Genomic DNA, 19,919 nt, shown 5'->3' with positions numbered 1-19,919 from the left:
AGCTACCTTAAGAACTGAAGACAAGCTCTTGTTTGAATTCATATCTGCCATATTCACATAACTCCAGAATACTTACTAGCATACTTGCTTTGGTTAGCCTACTGTCAGGCACAAGGTAGTGCAGAAGAAGACCAAGGATTGTTAAGCTGTGTAACAGCCTTTTCCCCCAGACTGTGAGACTTTTGAACACCCTGCTACCATCCAGTATCCATTATTTATGTCAGCGCTAGTAACAGTAATACTGTTGCGTATTTAACTAAGTGGCCAAGTGGTTAAGGCATTCGCCTAGTGATCTGAAGGTCGCTAGTTCAAGCCTTGGCTGAGGCTGCGTGTGTATCCTACGTGAGCAAGGCACTTAACCACACATTGCTCTGCGACGACTTCGGTGCCAAGCTGTATGGGTTCTAATGCCCTTCCATTGGACAACATTGGTGGCCTGGAGAGGGGAGACTTGTAGCTTGGGCAGCTGCTGGTCTTCCATAAAAAAAACCTACCCAAGGCGCAAATCCATGGTCTATTGAGACCAACGGAGGCCTACTACACATAAATGCACTTTATGTCAACTGGTACAACTACAGAATTTTTTATTATCTGTTATATTATTTTATGTGTGGTATATGTGCTGTGCAACCTGGTCCGGAAGAATATTGTTTCATTTAGTTGTATACATGTGTATGGTTGAATGACAATAAACTTGAACTTGAACTACGCTCTCCACTATTTGACTTACAACTTCCAAATATTCAATCAGATTTATCAAGCATGATCTCACATTTACAAGCCCATGCCAAGAGAGGCACAGGCTCCAGGCCAAAATATGCAAGTGTTATTGGACTGCAATTGTTTTCATAATATATGTTATTGCTTAAGCATAATTAAGCAGAAGTTATTAGAATGTCAAATAACATTTTAATAAAGTAGTTTTGAAAATAGGATTTAAATTAAATAAGTGTACACAAAATCCTTCAATTGGTTCATTTTTTTCAATGCGTTTTCAAATAAATGAATGCAAATATTATTCTGCAGATTAAATGAAGTGGCCTAAGGGGAGATTTATCTGGATGCAGGGCAGCCAGAAATAATTAGATTAACAGAACAAATATAAATAATTTTTCAAGAGCTTCAACATTGATGAAAGCAGTGCTTGGTTTAAACCTAAAATAAGAAATATCAGTTCAAACTGGCACGATGCCTTTTCATTTACAATAACTTTTATGGACAAGTTTAAACAAAAAAAGAAAATCTGCGCAGCTCTTGCTGGGCTAACAGTGACACTTCCATCTGTCACTCTTTCTTGTCACTAGAATCCATGTCCAGCAGCCAAGCTCGTTATACCAGAAAATGGCCTTTTTGGCACTACACAAAATTAGCCCTAATGATTTCATGGCTGATCCAGGATCCTATTCAAGCCCATATACATGCCTTCTCACCATAACGTTTGATGCCCTGGCTGATCAGGAAACAATCAACTTCCACCTTAAATATATGAACGGACTTGGCCTCCACCACAGTCTGTGGCAGAGCATTCCACAGATTAAGTACTCTCTGGCTAAAAAAAAAATCCTCCTTACCTCTGTTCTAAAGGGTCTCCCTTCAATTTTGAGGCTGTGCCCTCTACTTCTGGATACTAGTTACTGGCAGCCAACCAGAAAAGGCCCCTTTTATTCCCACTCACTGCATCCTGCCTGTCAGCCATTCTGATATCCATGCCAGTATCTTTCCTGTAGCACCATAGGATTTAATCTTGTTAAGCAGCCTCATGTGTGTCACCTTATTAAATGCCTTCTGAACATCCAAGTAAATGACATCTACCTCCTTTCATTTGTCCACTCTACTTGTTATTTCCTTGAATAACTCCAACAGATTTGTCAGGCACAATTTCCTTTTTAAGAAACCATGCTAACTTTGATTAATTTTTTCATTAGTCTCCAAGTAACTTGAAACCTCATCCTTAATAATAGGCTCCGACACTTTCCCAGCCACTGAGGTTAGGCTAACTGGTGGATAATTTCTTTCCTCCCTTCTTAAAGAGTGGAGTGACATTTGTAATCTACCAGTACTCCGGGACCATGCCAGAATCAAGATCATGACCAATGCATCTGTTATCTCTTCAGCAACCTCTCTCTGCACTCTGAGACGTAGTCCATCTGGTCCAGGTGACTTATCTACCTTAAGACTTTTGAGTTTGCCCAGCACTTTTTCCTTTGTAATAGCAATGGCACTCATTCCTGCTCCCTGACACTTACAGACATCTGGCAAACTGTGAGTGTTTTCCGCAGTTGCATGCCATCCTGGACAATGACTCCCATCCACTCCATAATGTACTGGTTAGGCACAGGAGTACATTCAGCCAGAGACTCATTCCACCAAGATGTAACACTGAGCAGCATAGGAAGTCATTCCTACCTGTGGCCATCAAACTTTACAACTCCTCCCTTGGAGTGTCAGACACCCTGAGCCAATAGGATGGTCCTGGACTTATTTCCACCTGGCATGATTAACCTATTATTATTTAATTATTTATGGTTTTATATTGCTATATTTCTTCACTATTCTTGGTGCCGCTGTAATGAAACCCAATTTCCCTCAGGATCAATGAAGTATGTCTGTCTGTTAAGAAAGATACAAAGTACTTATTAAGTTCATCTGCCACTTCTTTGTCCCCCATTACTACTTCATCACTATCCTTTTCCAGTGGTCCAATGTCAATTCTCACTTTCCTTTACTCTTTATATAACTGAAAAAACTTTTGGTATCCTGCTTCAGATTATTGGGTAGTCTGCGCTCATATCTTATCTTTTCCCTTCTTATAACCTTTTAGTTGCCTTTTGTGGGATTTTAAAAGCTTCCCAATCATCCAACTTCCCACTCACTTTTGCAGGCTTATATGCCTTTCCTTGGCTTTTATGCAGTCCTTAACTTCCCTTGTCTGTCATGGTTGCCTACCCCTACCATTTCAGAACAACTTCTTCTGTGGGACATATTTATCCTGCACCTTGTGAACTAATCCCAGAAACTTCAGCCATCTCCGCTCTTCCGTCATCCCCATCAGTATCCTTCTCCAATCCATCTGTGTAAGCTACTCTCTCATGCCTCTGTAATTCCCTTTATTCCATTGTGATACTGATACATGTGACTTATGCTTCTCCCTCTCAAATTGCAGAATTAATTCAATCATATTATGATCATTGTCTCCTAAGGGTTCCTTCACGTTAAGTTCCCTAATAACACCCAATATAAGATAGCCTTTCCCTGAGTAGGTGCAAGCACAAGCTGCTCTGTAAAGCCTTCTTGTTAGCATTCAACAAATTCCCTCTTCTGTGATCCAATACTAAGCTGATTTTCCCAATCCTCTTGCATATTGAAGTCCCCCATTACAATTGTGTCATTATATTTATTACGTGCCTTTTCCAGTTTCTTTTGCAATCTCAACCCCACATCTTGGCTACTATTTAGAGGCCTATATATGACTCCCATAAAGGTTTTTCTACTCTTTCAGTTTCTTAACTCCATCCACAATGATTCAACATTCTTTGACCCTCTGTCACCTCTTTCTAAAGATGTAATTCCATTTTTTTACCAACAGAGCCACATCACCACCTGTGCGTTCCTGCCTGTCCATTCAATACAAAGTATATCCTTTGATCTTAAGCTCCCAACTATGGCTTTCTTTCAGCCACGACTCAGTGATGCTCACAACATCATACTGATCAATCTCGAATTGTGCCACAAGTTTGCCCACCTATTTTGAAAGCTACATGCATTTAAATACAGCACCTTCAGACCTGCATTCTTTGCTCTTTTGAGTTTTGCCTCTGTGGTACAATTTAACTTATTGCTCTGTCTGCATTTGTACCCAATCATTGGCTTGTCCTTGCTTATATTCTCAGACCCTGGCACCTGCGAGACAAACTACCATCCGTGGTTCCTTTTCACATCCACAGAATCGCCTGTCCTTCCCCCTGACTATAGAGGCTTCTATTACTGCTGCCATCCTCTTCAGTTCCTTATCTTTCTGAGCCACGGGGCCAGATTCAGTGCCAGAGGCACAGTCGCTATTGTGGTCCTCCAGGTAGGTTCCCCACCCCCAACAGTACATAAAATGGAGTACTTATTGTTGAGGGGTGCTCTCCACTATCTGACATTCTCCTTTCCCTCTCCAGCCAGTCAGAAGAATTTAAAAAGGTAGGGAGCAATACTGTGCATCACAAGTGTGACTTAGACATAACAAATAAAATCAGGTTTGATAGAATTCAACATTCATTTTCACTCCTTCCAGTAAAAAAAAAATTCTCTCCCTCTCCCCTCTTCTTCTGTTCCCCACTTTGTCCTCTTACCTCTTCTCACCTTCCTATCACTTCCACCTCGGTCCCCTCCTCCTTCCCCTTCTCCTGTGGACCACTGTCTTTTCCTATCAGATTCCTTTCTCTCCAGCCCTTTATCTTCACTTATTATCTTCTAGTTCTCTTCCTTCAACCCCACCACCCCACCCTTTTTATTCTAGTATCTTCCCCATTCCTTTCTAGTTATGAAGAAAATTCTTGGCCCAAAATGACGACTGTTTATTTATTTCCATGGATGCTGCCTGACCTGCTGAGTTCCTCCATCATTTTGTATGTGTTGCTTTGGATTTCCAGAGTAGACTCTCACATGGTGGATTGGATAGTGGACTACTTGACAGATAGACCTCAGTATGTGCGGTTGGGAGAATGTAGGTCTGACACGGTGGTCAGCAGCACAGGAGCGCCGCAGGGAACCGTACTCTCTCCGGTCCTGTTCACCCTGTACACATCAGACTTCCAATATAACTCGGAGTCCTGCCATGTGCAGAAGTTCGCTGATGACACGGCCATAGTGGGGTGTGTCAGGAATGGACAGGAGGAGGAGTATAGGAAACTGATTCAGGACTTTGTGATATGGTGCAACTCAAACTACCTGCGTCTCAATATCACCAAGACCAAGGAGATGGTGGTGGACTTTAGGAGATCTAGGCCTCATATGGAGCCAGTGATCATTAATGGAGAATGTGTGGAGCAGGTTAAGACCTACAAGTATCTGGGAGTACAGTTAGATGAGAAGCTAGACTGGACTGCCAACACAGATGCCTTGTGCAGGAAGGCACAGAGTCGACTGTACTTCCTTAGAAGGTTGGCGTCATTCAATGTCTGTAGTGAGATGCTGAAGATGTTCTATAGGTCAGTTGTGGAGAGCGCCCTCTTCTTTGTGGTGGCGTGTTGGGGAGGAAGCATTAAGAAGAGGGACGCCTCACGTCTTAATAAGCTGGTAAGGAAGGCGGGCTCTGTTGTGGGCAAAGTACTGGAGAGTTTAACATCGGTAGCTGAGCGAAGGGCGCTGAGTAGGCTACGGTCAATTATGGAAAACTCTGAACATCCTCTACATAGCACCATCCAGAGACAGAGAAGCAGTTTCAGCGACAGGTTACTATCGATGCAATGCTCCTCAGACAGGATGAAGAGGTCAATACTCCCCAATGCCATTAGGCTTTACAATTCAACCGCCAGGACTTAAGAACTTTTTAAAAGCTATTATTAATGCTTTTTGAGATAGTGATTTAGATGCATATCATATTTTTTACTGAGTTAAGTATTGTATGTTATTAGTTTTGCTACAACAAGTGTATGGGACTCTGGAAAAAAAGTTGAATTTCCCCATGGGGATGAATAAAGTATCTATCTATCTGCACACTTCCTCCCATTTCTTATTTTAATATTTGTTTCGAATTGTGCAATCTAATGCAAGGAAGTTGTAAAACTTATTAATACTTTGCTAATGGAATTGAAAGGTCTTTAGAGTTTTATCTGATGTGTTTTTCCTTCACTACTGATCAAAGGAAAACCCAACTCTATTTTAGATCCAAAGAAGGTAATCATCTGAATTTCCCAATAGGAGTAGCTAGCTATTTTTTAAATGTTTCATTTCCCTTTTTGCATAATGCAAGCAATGTTCTGCTACCATCTGGGAAATGATACCACAGCATAAAAGCCAGGACAGCTTCTCCCACCAGGCCATCAGACTGACTAATTCACACTGATACAATCGTATTCCTATTATATTGACTGTCCTATTGTACATACTATTTATTACAAATTACTATAAATTGCACATCATGCATTTAAACAGAGACGTAATTTAAAGATTTTTACTCCTTGTGTGAATGAAGGATGTAAGCAATAAAGTCAATTCAATATTTTAAATGTCTCGATAAGAAATATTTCACAACTGTTCAAGAACCCTTTGCAGTGCTCTGCTTACCCACCAGCAACTTTTACTACTAGGTTTGGCTTCTTTCCAGGGTCAGGTCAATAGTCAAAACTCTCCATGGTTGCTGAAACCTTGCTAGACTTAAGTTGTGAGGGCTGGAGTACATAGGCCTCTACCTCAGAACCTGTACAAATACAGTTAAATCAAGCCCAATAATGTTGTTGAACTTTTCTCCACTTTAAAATAACAATGATTTGTAATGAGTAGAACTGCATGCCTGTATGGTTAGTAACTAAAACCTTATCGTGATATTTTTCTACCATAGTTCAGTGTAGCCTTACACCTGGATGAAATGTGCCATTTCTAGAAATGTAAGGGGGGGGGGGGGGTTAAATTAGGTTGATTCTAAAAATGTGCCCTCATGGATCATGATATACAATTGACCTATCAAAGTTCAAAGTAAATTTATTATCAAAATACAAAAATATCAGCATATGTCAACCCCGAGATTCATTTTCTTGCAGGCATACTCAGTAAATCCAAGAACCATTATTGAATCAATGGAAGACTGTACCCAACAGTGAGGACAAATAGCCAAGGTGCAAAAGATAACAAACTGTGCAAATACAAAAGAGAAGAGATAAGAACAAATAAGCAATAAATATCGAGACCATGAGGTGAAGAGTCCTTGAAAGTGAGTCCATAGGTCCACATATATCTGCATATATTCACACGGTCATTGTGTGCAGAGCAGACTGAACAGCAACTTCACGACTCTAATGATCGTAGAGTCAACCCAGAGCAACTATGCATTTATTGGATGAATCTATCAGCAACATCACGAATGGCTAGTGGCTTTTAAATGCTGAACTTATGCACCTCAGAAAACAATGTACATCCCTTAGCATCTCTAGGTGTGATGGTGTAACTCAAATGCTGTCAATCACTTCACATTTCTTGACTATTAAACAATGAAGAATTTTGAGCAGCAAGCTTCAAAACATCTGGACAGAGCAAACGCAATCTAGGTGGAATGGGCAATTGATACCATTTCTCTGTAAGGAGCCAGGAGGACTGCAGGTACAAGTGCTATGGTTACAGGGATAGGTACCTCGGAAATCAATGTCAGAAGAGTAGACCTGAAAAACTGGACATCAGGCTACCTAGGATTTATCTTCAAATACCTTATCGTCCTAACTGCATTAAGAACTAATTCCTGCATCCCTACCACTGAACTCCTATCAAGACCATAAGACCACATTCTTCCTCTGGCTGTTTCTGACGTGGGAGCCTGGCTATCCAACCTGAGGCAGGGAGAACCCAACCACTTTTTTTGTGTTGAGGTTGATCATTTATCAAAAATATAGAGTCATAGAGTACAGGCTCTTCGGCCCATCTAGTCTAGCCTGAGATATTATTCTGCGTAGTCCCATTGACCTGCACCTGGACCATAGCCCTCCATAGCCCTCTTATTTACCTATAAGTATTTACCTAAATTAATCTTAAAAGTTGAAATGGGACCCACATCAAACATTTCTGCTGGCAGCACACTCTCACCATCCTCTGTCTGAAGAAGTTCCTCCTCATGTTCCCTTTAAATATTTCACCTTTCACCCCTAACCTATGACTGCTAGTTCTAGACTCACTCAGCCTCAGTGAGAAAAAGTCTGCTTGCGTTTACCCCATCTGTAATCCTTATACCCATATCAAATCCCCCCTCATTCTCCAACCCTCTGGGGAATGAAATCCTAATCTAATCAACCTTTCCCTATATCTCAGGTTGTCAAGTCCCGGCAACATCCTCGTAAATTTTCTCCACACTCTTTCAATTATATTGATATCTTTCCCAGAGGTAGCTGACCAGAATTGCACACAATACTCCAAGTTAAACCTCACCAATGTTTTATGCCACTTCAACATTCATACAGCATTTGACTTTGTCTTCCTTTGCACATTAGTTGCTCGTCAGTTTTCGTTTGTGTGCAGTTTTTCATAAATTCTGTTGTATTTCTCTGTTCTACTGTGAACGCTTACAAGAAAATGAATCTCAAAATAGTATACAACCCCTCAACTCGAACCAAAGGGGTAACCTGACTCAACTTAACTTGCCTCAACCAAATGTTCCACAACCAATGGAATCACTTTCAAGGACTCTTCATCTCACATTCTCGATATTTATTGCTTATTTATTTACTATTATTGTTTCTTCTTTTTGTATTTGCAGAGTTTGTTGTCTTCTGCACTCTGGATGAACACCCTATTTGTGGATGACTGTCACTGATTCCGTTATAGTAATTATTCTATAGCTTCCTTGACTATGCCCCACGAAAATGAATCTCAGCATTGTTTATGGTGACATATATGTATTTTGTTAATAAAAATTACTTTGAATTTTGATACGATAATAAATTTAATTTAAACTTTGAAAGTCTCAGTACGTTTTTATTTAAAGTAATCATCATTTGCATTTTTTTAAACTTTGATGGTATGAGTTTCAGTACTGCAAACAAACCAGAAAGCAGTGCAACTTGCACTGCAGAGCAACTGTGTGAGTATGTGGGCTTGTATCTTCTCATCACTCATCAAGATTTCTACTTAACCTCCTCTGCGTCTGAAGATGAGGAATCACAGCTTATTAGTTTGTGGGGCTGCCATTACCATGCTTAGCAATCATCCTTCATTTCTGAGGCAGATGGAGCTATGAATTCTACAGCACTCACCGTCTGTCCCCATTCTGATTTCTTTCCATAATTGGGATAATTTCATTTGTAAGGCTGCCCATTTAATTCATTTGTACTGGTAGTGTCAGCCACTCCCTCACTAGTGGATATAACAGCCTAATTTCACCAGTGTCAGATACAAAGACTCCCTGATCTGCACAATGTCTGAACTCAACTGTCACAGGTAGAAATTCGGTGTATTAAGAAATGTCACAAAACTGACATTTTTGTTTCTTGCTGCAAAATAACTTAATGACTTACTTTCACTCTATGTATCAGTGGAGTTGATCCAATTGTGGCATAGTGGAGTGAATACAATCAGAGCAACAAACAATATTATGCAATTATTAGATTATGAATTATGAAAAGATGTGAGGTTATTAAGCTGACAAACTCTAAAATATTTATCAGCACAAGCTGAGCTGCTCCTCAGTGTTTTAAATTACAGGTCACTTTGATTGTGTTGGACACTTAGGGACATCATTTATCCAGAGGATATGTAATATGTAATGAGGAACAATGTAATGTGTTCCTTGCCTCAAGTATTCATCAATTAATGACTATGCTTCCTACTGTTCAAGGCCACAGCTGATTATTCATTTTGTGTGAAGGTATGAACATAATGTAGCAAATTAGCACAAAGGCTAGAATAATTTGGTAACTAACCAAAGCATCTCTGTATCATACTTCCATAGACATCTGTTGCTATGATCCAATTTAATGAAATCTTGGAATGCAATTTAAACAGCAATTATTAATGCTATTTAATCAGCTACTTAATTTCTTGAAGGGAATTTCAAGCAATTTGCCTCAGAGCAGGAAGTGGAAGGCCACATATGAATATTAACTCTGTTTCTCTTCCCAAAGATGCAGCCTAACCTACTGAGTATTACTATTATTTTCTGGTTTTATTCGAGAAGCCCCAGGAGCAAATTTGTGATTTATGCTACAATGGAAAGTGTACTTGAGAATTATGATGATGGATCCCGAAAAAAGGTCTTGATCCAAAGCATTGACTGTTTAGACATTTCTACAGACACTGCTTGACCTGCTGAGTTCCTCTGGCATTTTGTGTGAACTATTCTTTTGCATGTATTATTAATAAATACTTTTCTAATACTTATGAACTAATGGGGTATAAACACTACAAAGGGAATATTTTTAGCAATCCCTTGCAATGGACAAATATTTTCAATAAAGATATTGTCTCACTTCACTGCTGCTATTAGGAAAAAGATATAGAATCCATAGGACCCTGATCATCTGGTTCACCGACAGTTATTACCCCTAAATAATCAGACTCTTGAACCAGATGGGATAACTTCACTCAACTTCACTCGCTCCAACACTGAAATGTTCCCACAATCTATGGACTTATTTTCAAGAACTCTTCATCTCATGTTCTCAATGTTCACTGCTATTTATTAATTATTTTTTTTCTCTTTTGCATTTGCAGTTTGTTCTCTTATTACACTGGTTGAATGCTCAAATTGGTGTGGTTTTCTATTGATTCTCTTATGGTGAACAAATTAACTATGTATGCACACAAGAAAATGAATCCCAGTGTTGTATATGGTGACATGTGTATTTTGATAATAGACTTACTTTGATCTTTGAGCTTGTTTAACAAATTTGAGTCAGGTGATCAAAACCAATTGTGTGAGAAGGATAACAAATTTGTATATCATGAATAAACTCCTCTTGGGCTTCCAGCTGGGTACCATTATCAATTTTAACTGATGTTTCAATGACGATCTCTGCCATCATCATCAGGGATGATGCCTGGGTATGTCCAGTCTAGTGGTATTGAATTCCAGTTCTTATTCAGAGTAAGATCTTCACCTTTGTTAAAATTCTTTTCCTCTAGTTTTATTTGAATGGCTTCCTTCACCAGGCAGTCCCAAAAGCCATTAAGTGGCACAGTAGTTTTGTGCCATTGAAGTCAATCCCATGGCCACTGCGAATTCTATTTCCTCTGGTAACCCAAACAGCTACACCTCCTGTGCTCCTTGATGCACGTTTGCACCGCGCATCCCGTCTGGCTGATGTAAGCTGTCCACATTCGCAGGGAATCCTGTAAATACCAGCCATTCTGAGTCCAAGTCATCTTTGACTTTCCATTAGCTGTGATTTGAGCTTCTTTACGGGTTTGTGGATGGTAATAATTCAGTATTTCTTCAGGATCCTGGTGATCCTTCCAGAAGCCATGAAAATATAGGGAATACTGGAGGTAGAGATCAGTTCTGCTTCATTGTGAGGCTTCCTGATTTTTCTGTCGGCCCTTTTCAGATCCCGATTGATTTCTTTGTAGCCTTTCTGTAGGAACATCATGTGTAATTGTCTCATTTCCTTGTGGAGACTCTCCGGATTCAAAATAGTTCTTGCATGGTTAATCAACGTAGAAAGAACCGTTTCAAGTTGGGAGGCATGATGGCGCTGTTACTTTTGAGGTATAAATCCATCTGATAGATGTCATGACTGAAGCTACCATCCAGTTTCCTTTGTATTAGAATGTCCAGGAATGGGAGGCAACCATTCTTCTCCATCTCCATTGTAAATTGAATGTTTGGATGCATGCTTTTCAGTGGTGTGGAACTGTTGGAGTTCCTGGAGTCCATGAGGCCACACCACAAAGCTTTCATCAACATATCTGAATTTATATATTGAAAACTTGTATATTTTTACACCACTGGTGAACTTTATTTTGTATTATTCAGTGGTATTTAAACCTTGAAATATTTTATATAACTGCCTTGTAGGTAACTGTTTATCGAGTGCAAAGATTCATGAACCAGTCCTAGAACTACAGATATGGAGCAAGTGACAAATTTTTAGGTACTAAACAAATATAAATATTAAAAATGTAGTTTTAATTTTTGGTCGCCAGTGTCCCCACACTGTTCTTCAAAATATGCTTCAGCATGTTATGATAAGTACATTTTTAATTTTATATCATGTACCATCTGCCAAATACCATATATATTTTAAATGACATAACATAAATTGGTGGCAAATATAATTGCAATAGTCTTAGGCACATATACACAGCTAATTTTTGCTAACTATTGCTGCTGCAAAAAGACAAATTTCATGACACATGTAAGTGACGATAAACCTGATTTGGATATGGGTCTCTGTTGTGGACTGAGAGTGGGAAGGGGAGGGAGAGGGGAATCATAGTTGGGAAAAAGGGATGGGGAGGGGAGGGAGTGGGAAGCAACAGAGAGCCATTCTGTAGTGATCAATAAACCAATTGTTTGGAATCAAATGACCTTGCCTGGTGTCTCAGGGCCAGTAGGTCTACAGACAAACCACTCCTCCGCCCCAGTCCCACACCCCTGTGGCAGTCTTCCACCCTCGCCATTCCCAATGTCCTTTGCTCCTGATGGATTTACAAAATTGCTGTCTGCTCCACTTTGACTAATACAATACTGTGCAAAAGTTTTAGGCACCCTCGCTCTATACTGTATATGTGCTTGAGACTTTTGCACAATACTGTAGACTAGGGTATATAAAAATTCTGGATTGGAGAACATATCTTACAAGGATAGGTTGAGCAAGCTTAGTCTCTTCTCTTTGGAGCAAAGGATAATGAGAAGTGACTTGACAGATGTGTATACGATGATATGAGGTATAAAGCAAATGGATAGACAGAGACTTTTTTCCATAGGTGGAAATCGCAAATACTCGAATGTTAAGGTAATTGGAGGAACATACAGGGGGGAATATCAGAGGTAAGTTCTTTACACAGAGAGTGATAGGTGCATGGAATGCCCTGCCAATGGCAGTGGTAGAGACAAATACATTAGGGGCATTTAAGCATCTCTTAGATAGTATGTGAATGCTCTAAAAATGGAGAGCTATGGAGGAGGGAAGAATTAGACTGATCTTAGAGTAGGTTAAAAAGTGAGCACAGTATTATGTGCTGCAGGGCCTGTACTATACTGTGCTGATATACATTCTATGTTCGATGAGAGAAATCATGCAGAAGTACCAAGGAGAATATCACAGTTTTTCTTGTGATCAGTTAAGCTGGTTGATGGATTATTATACTTCCAAATTTCTGTATAAAATAAGTGAAACTGAAGAAATTACTGGACAAAAATCTCCCTGCTTAAAGAGTGTTTCGTGAAGCTTCACTGCTCATATTCGGCGCTCTTGCACTATGTTACAAAGAAGATCTGAGGTATGAGCACAGGAGCTCTCTTCTGCTCGGTGGAGAATTTCCATAATGTCAGTGGGTAAAGGAGAAAGAGAATGGCATTGAGTAGCTATTGTACACCCAGCCTGTATGATTCACATTGAATTTCACCATTTGCAAGTTTGAGCTCACTCCAAAGTCAATAAACCTGCAGATAAATTTATATTCTCAGTATTAGATCCAAAGTGCAGAGAGAGAAGAACAGTGCAGCATGTCTGGACCATCCATGGTGCCAATCTAAACTAATCCCATCTGCCTGCACATGGTCCATATCCCCCTATTTCCTGCTTGCTCATTTTTTTGTTGAAATGCCTCTGAAATATTGCCATTGTATCTACTTCCCCACCTTCCCTGGCTACACATTCCAGGGACCTACCATGACTTGTGTTCCAAATTCTTGCCTCAAAAATCTCTTTTAAATCTTCTCCCTCTCACATTAAGCCTATGCCCGATAGCATTTGCCATTTCCACCCCTGGAAATGACTATCTATTCTAACTATGCCTCTCATAATTAGATATGCATATGTCTGGTCACTCCTCAGCCTCCAACACTTCAGAGAAAACAATCCAAGTTAGTCCAACTTTTCCTTATGACTAATACAGTCCAATTTTGGTAAATCTTTTCTGCATATTCCCCAAAACCTCCAATATCCAATATCCAAGAATTACAGATAAAACTCCAAATGTGGACTCAACAAAGTTTTTAATCCAATTTCCCAGCTTTTATACACAGTGCCCTAAAGTGATGAAGGCAAGCATGTTGCATGCCTTCTTTATTACCCTATCCACTTGTGTTGTCATTTTTTAAAGATTAGTTTTATTTGACACATCAGGGTTAGGGTTAAGGTTAGGGTTAACACTAACATGTACATTGAAACATTGAAATGTGCTGTTTGTGTAATGACCAAACCAGTCCATGGATGTGCTGCCTCATCCCACAATTGATGCGTCCTTTTGACGCCAGCTCGACATGCCCACAATGTGCTAACCTTCACCAGTACGTCTTCAAAATGTATGACAAAACCATGGCAACCACGTGGTCATGAGAAGAATGTAAATGTTCCTTACAGACAGTGACGGGAATTGAGCCTAAATTGCTGGCACTGTAAAGCGTTACATTAACCACAAAACTACCATGCCACAAGGAGTGATGGACTTGCACTTCAAGGTCCCTCTGTATGTCAACGCCTAAGGGTCCTGCCATTTACTGTATACTTTCCTCTTCCATTTATTATATGATTACACACTTCCATGTTTTTTTTCCCCCAAGTTTGAGATTGCATGGGTCCGGCATAGGTAGATCTGCTCTAAATTGGTAAATCCACCAACTATCATCAGTCTCCCGGGCCATGTAGAAATACTTGGGACAGTCTACTTTCTTCCATCTGCATCTGGGTGTCAGCTAAATGGCTGGAAAGGATGCTCTCTAGCACCTTTGTCCAGTGTCAGTAGCCAATGGGCCAGAGTATTGCCTTAATAAATGCTCACATTCAAGAGGCTGGTCTTTGAAATTCATAAATTACTCTTTGACCAGGCTATAAAACCGTAAGACCATTAGATATTGGAGCAGTTTAAGCCATTTGGCCCATTGAGTCTGCTCCACTATTTCATCATGCAGATCAAATATTTCCTCTTGACCTCAGTCTCCTGTCTTCTCCCGATATCCCTTCATGAATTGACTAGTCAAGAATCCATCAATCCCTGCCTTAAGTATACCCAAAGACTTGGCCTACATGGCCACCCGCAGCAACAAGTTCCACATGTTTACCACTCCCTGGCTAAAGAAGGCTTTTCAACATTCATTAGGTTTCAATGAGATACCCCCTCATTCTTCTGAATTCCAGTGAGTACAGCCCCAGAGCCATTAACACACCTCATATGATAGCCGTTGCATATGAGCTGCCAGGCATTCATTGACATTGGTCCATACAAAGCTGCCAAGGCTGTAAAGAGTCGTTTTTGATGCACAATCAGCTGTATGATGTATGCCTTTCACCTCTTTAACCTCTAAACATTGAGTTTATGTGTTGGTTGTTATTCTTCTGAGATCAACTTCAGAAGTGTTGAAATGTTTTTAACAAACTCATAAATGGAGCCCATTTTCTACAACCATTTTATGACACTGCTGGTTCTAATCACTGTTCCCTCTAAGCTCTGTGAGTGCGCAGCCACACAGTACTAAACCATTCCCACACAGATGGAATTTTCTTTCATATAATGTTCATTTAAAGTGCCGCGCGGTTTTCAGTCTGTGTAAAAAACTTCCTGCTCTGAACAACTGTTAGTCCATGCAGCTGTAAAAAAAATCAGAGGGAACACTGGCTCTAATGGTATGCCCGATATTCTCTTTTGAACATTGGTTTAGCAAATATTCAGACCAAAACGTTTGCAGACACTTACTTTTATTTTATAAAACTTTAAAATAATTTGAGTGCAGGAAGTGAGGATTATCATCTCCACGTGAGTAAATTTATGAATGTAATTACCTGGATGTGGACCAGTTCCACAATTTGGATTCTACATGTTCCAGTAGGATTGTATTGAATTCAGGATCAAAAGGCATGGGTCTCTGCACCCTCTCTAAGAAATCTAAACTGATTTGTTGTGGTAGATAAATGGTGGGGGATTAACATATAATGGGATTAATGCAAATGGATTTGACAGTGCAGACACAAGCCTGTTTCCATGCTGTCTGACAGTGACTTTGACTTTATTGATGGTAGGATCAAAGTCTTGGGAAGATTTCCATTACTTGTGATTTTTCCAGGTATTGTCTTTTATTAACCCAACTTGAACTCAGGTGGATTTGATTTCCAAGACAGAGCTGTCTTCATTTTCTTTCTCTCCTGAACCAGGGATAGATCCTTGAAAGATCTGATTAAGATCAACACCTCCCAGGAATATTTGATATGTATACCTTCGCTAATGCTTCCAACAATAAAAGATTAAGGGTGCAATATTATTCTTTATGGTTTTGTATGGTCTCTCCAGTAGGTAGTACAAAGTGTTTACAATGCATAAAATACAATAGTAAAACAATCACACAAAAGTAAAACTGTAAGTTTAAGAACAGTTATTGTGGTTTGTGTTTGATACATTAGTGCAGCAAATGCTTCGATTTCATTCAGAATTGCTGCCTTCAATTAATTATTTGCTCTTGATAGGTTTACCTCTTAATTATGCAGGCAAACAGCAACACAAAACAGCTCAAAGACACTAAATGAAATTTTAAAAAGTGCTCTTTCCAGCCAGTACTTAAGAAATACAGAGCCTAGTGGATCTCAAATGCTTGAGATTGGTCCCATCCAGATGAATTTAAGTGATGTAAACCAGGAAGATGGTTTAGGATATCTCGCAAAAGATATGCTTCATATGCAACTTCTTTGCCATTGTTATGATTTTCAAAATTCAACAAAGTTATTATGAATAGAATTGACTCTGGATTGAAAAGAGAAATATTTTTTCCTCTCCATGACACTTTATAAGGAGTTAGAAGAAATTAATGATTCATTAAATGATTTCAGCAGGAGTCAGGATCATTAGAGTGATTATAAATTTGCAAGATCTATCATAATACGACAAGTGGCAGAACCAAGGAAAACAGGCAAGAACTTTCACTAACAAGGTTGAGATTGTACTTTGAGGCCTATTATGTTATAATTACTGTTTTGGCATTTTGAATACATACGGACATGCTCCATTTTAAATCTTGTTGTTTTAAACAAATTCCATAGGGCTACATTATGACTGAAAGCTTACAGATGCATTTCTCTGTTTTAGTAACTGAACAAAATCATCTACTGAAGCTGAGCATCAATTGCCGATATAAAGTTACCTTGGTACTGAGCACTGAAACCCCGGTGTCTGTGGTTGTTGTCTGATACGAAGTGCAGCCTCAGCCAGTTCTTGTTGCTGATAATGGGTGGAGGCAGGTTCATTCCTGATAACCTGCAAGAAAACAAAATTGAATTGTCCTGGTTATTTACAGCCAAATTTCTCCATTCTTTTTTTTTTATCAATGCACTCCTGTGTCAACATCAAAATGATAGGAAACAAGGGGTGGGGAGGGGCTGCAGGTGAAAGCAGGAGATTAGTCTTCAAATTAATGTTAAAAATAAGAGCAATTCTTTAAAGACAAATTCAAAGATTCAAATTATATTTATTATCAAAGTACGTATGCAGTATACAACTCTGAGATACGTCTTTCCCACAGACAGCCATGAAACAAAGAAAACCCATTGGAATCCCTTCAAATAATAAACATCAAAATCAAAAACAAATTGCTCAAATAGCAACAAAAATAATGAGTGAACAGACAGACAGACAGACATACTTTATTGATCCCGAGGGAAATTAGGTTTTGTTCCAGTCGCACCAACCAAGAATAGTGTAGAAATATAGCAATATAAAACCATAAATAATTAAATAATAATAAGTAAATTATTCCAAGTGGAAATAAGTCCAGGACCAACCTATTGGCTCAGGGTGTCTGGCACCTGAGGGAGGAGTTGTAAAGTTTGATGGCCACAGGCAGGAATGACTTCCTATGGCGCTCAGTGTTGCATCTCGGTGGAATGAGTCTCTGGCTGAATGTACTCCTGTGCCTAACCAATACATTATAGAGTGGATGGGAGACATTGTCCAAGATGGTATGCAACTTGGACAGCATCCTCTTTTCAGACACCACCATCAGAGAGTCCAGTTCCACCCCTACAACATCACTGGCCTTACGAATGAGTTTGTTGATTCTGTTGGTGTCTGCTACCCTCAGCCTGCTGCCCCAGCACACAACAGCAAACATGATAGAACTGGCCACCACAGACTTGTAGAACATCCTCAGCATTGTCCGGCAGATATTAAAGGACCTCAGTCTCCTCAGGAAGTAGAGATAGCTCTGACCCTTCTTGTAGACAGCCTCAGTGTTCTTTGACCAGTCCAATTTATTGTCAATTCATATCCCCAGGTATCTGTAATCCTCTACCATGTTTCCATTGGTTGGAAACAGGGGTCACCGGTGCCCTAGCCCTCCTCAGGTCCACCACCAGCTCCTTAGTCTTTTGCACATTAAGCTGCAGATGATTCTGCTCACACCATGTGACAAAGATTCCCACCGTAGCCCTGTACTCTGCCTCATCTCCCTTGCTGATGCATCCAACTATGGCAGATTCATCAGAAAACTTCTGAAGATGGCAAGACTCTGTGCAGTAGTTGAAGTCCGACGTGTAAATGGTGAAGAGAATGGGAGACAGGACAGTCCCCTGTGGAGCCCCAGTGCTGCTGACCACTCTGTCTGACATACAGTGTTGCAAGCTCATGTACTGTGGCCTGCCAGTCAGGTAATCAATAATCCATGACACCAGGGAAGCATCTACCTGCATCACTGTCAGCTTCTCACCCAGCAGAGCAGGGCGGATGGTGTTGAACACACTGGAGAATACAAAAAACATGACCCTCACAGTGCTCGCCGGCTTGCCCAGGTGGGCGTAGACACGGTTCAGCAGGTAGACGATGGCATCCTCTACTCCTAGTCGGAGCTGGTAGGCGAACTGGAGGGGGGCTAAGTGTGGCCTAACTATAAAGCACAGAATATAACAGAATATAAGCACAGAAGTGGAAAGAGTCCAAGCATATTCAGTTCTCATAACTACAACTGATTCATTCAGCATTTTACCGACATTATGTGCTGTACCCTGCTCATTAATGCAAATAGCCTATCAGCCAATCAAGTGGCAGCAACTCAATGCATAAAAGCATGCAGTCATTGTCAAGTGGTTTAGTTGTTGCACAGACCAAACAGTAAAATGGGGAAGAAATTAGTAAGTGGCTTTGATTGTGGAATGATTGTTGGTGCCAGATGGTATAGTTTGAGTATCTCAGAAACTGCTGATCTGGGATTTTCACACACAAGAATCTCCAAAGTTTACAGAGAATGGTGTGTAAAACAGAAAAAAAAGACATCCAGTGAGCAGCAGTTCTGTGGGTTAAAATGCTTTGTTAATGAGAGAAGTCGGAGGAAGATCGCCAGACTGATCGGGTTCAAACTGACAAAAAGGTGACAATAACTCAAATAACCGCACATTACAACAATGAGCACCTCTGAGTGCACAACACATCAAATCTTCTAGTGGATGGGCAACAGCAACAGAAGACCACAAACTTACACTCACTGGCCACTTTTTTAAGTACAGGAAAAGCCTCAAAGTGGCCACAGAGTGTATTTGTAAGTTATCGAATAAAAGCATAAGACATAGGAGTAGAATTAAGCCATTCAGTGCGTGACATTCTATCATTATCCTTCTCAACTCCATTCTCCTGCCTTCTTCCTGTAACCCCTGGCACCATTACTAATCAGGAACCTTTCAACCTTTGCTTTAAATATACCCAATGATTTGTGTTCCACTGCAGGCTGTGGTGATGAATTCCACAGATTCACCAAACACAGGCTAAAGAAATTCCTCCTCATCTCTGTTCTAAATGTAAGTCCTTGCATTCTGAGGCTGTACTCTCTGGTCCTGGAGTTTCCCACTATCTACAAAGCTGATGCACAAACAACACTGCAGGAAGATTCGGAATTTGAAGGCAAGGGAAGTGAGCTGGAACGGAAGTACAAGCCGCAAGTGAGTCAAATTCGACCAATGAGAAGCCACTTCTACGTACCCGTATCATCCTGAGAAATTAATCCCAAAACAGAGTGCAGGTGAAACTCTGAAATAAAATATAGGAGTACAGGGAGCAGAAAAAAATCTGAGGTTTACAGTCTTTGACATGAGCGGTTA

General features: G+C 40.1%; 1 protein-coding gene across 1 annotated transcript in view; it reads right to left on the bottom strand.

Moving 5' to 3' along the window:
- The window catches only part of csmd3b (CUB and Sushi multiple domains 3b), a 2,154,916-nt gene that overhangs the window by 874,583 nt on the left and 1,260,414 nt on the right, over positions 1–19,919 (bottom strand). The window contains exon 6 of the mRNA XM_073038951.1: positions 16,979–17,091. Coding sequence (XP_072895052.1) covers positions 16,979–17,091 — 113 coding nt within the window. The remainder of the gene's footprint in view (positions 1–16,978; positions 17,092–19,919) is intronic.

Source organism: Hemitrygon akajei, chromosome 1 (genome assembly GCF_048418815.1).
Source record: "Hemitrygon akajei chromosome 1, sHemAka1.3, whole genome shotgun sequence".
Lineage (NCBI taxonomy): Eukaryota > Metazoa > Chordata > Chondrichthyes > Myliobatiformes > Dasyatidae > Hemitrygon > Hemitrygon akajei.
This window is presented reverse-complemented; position numbering and strand designations above follow the sequence as displayed.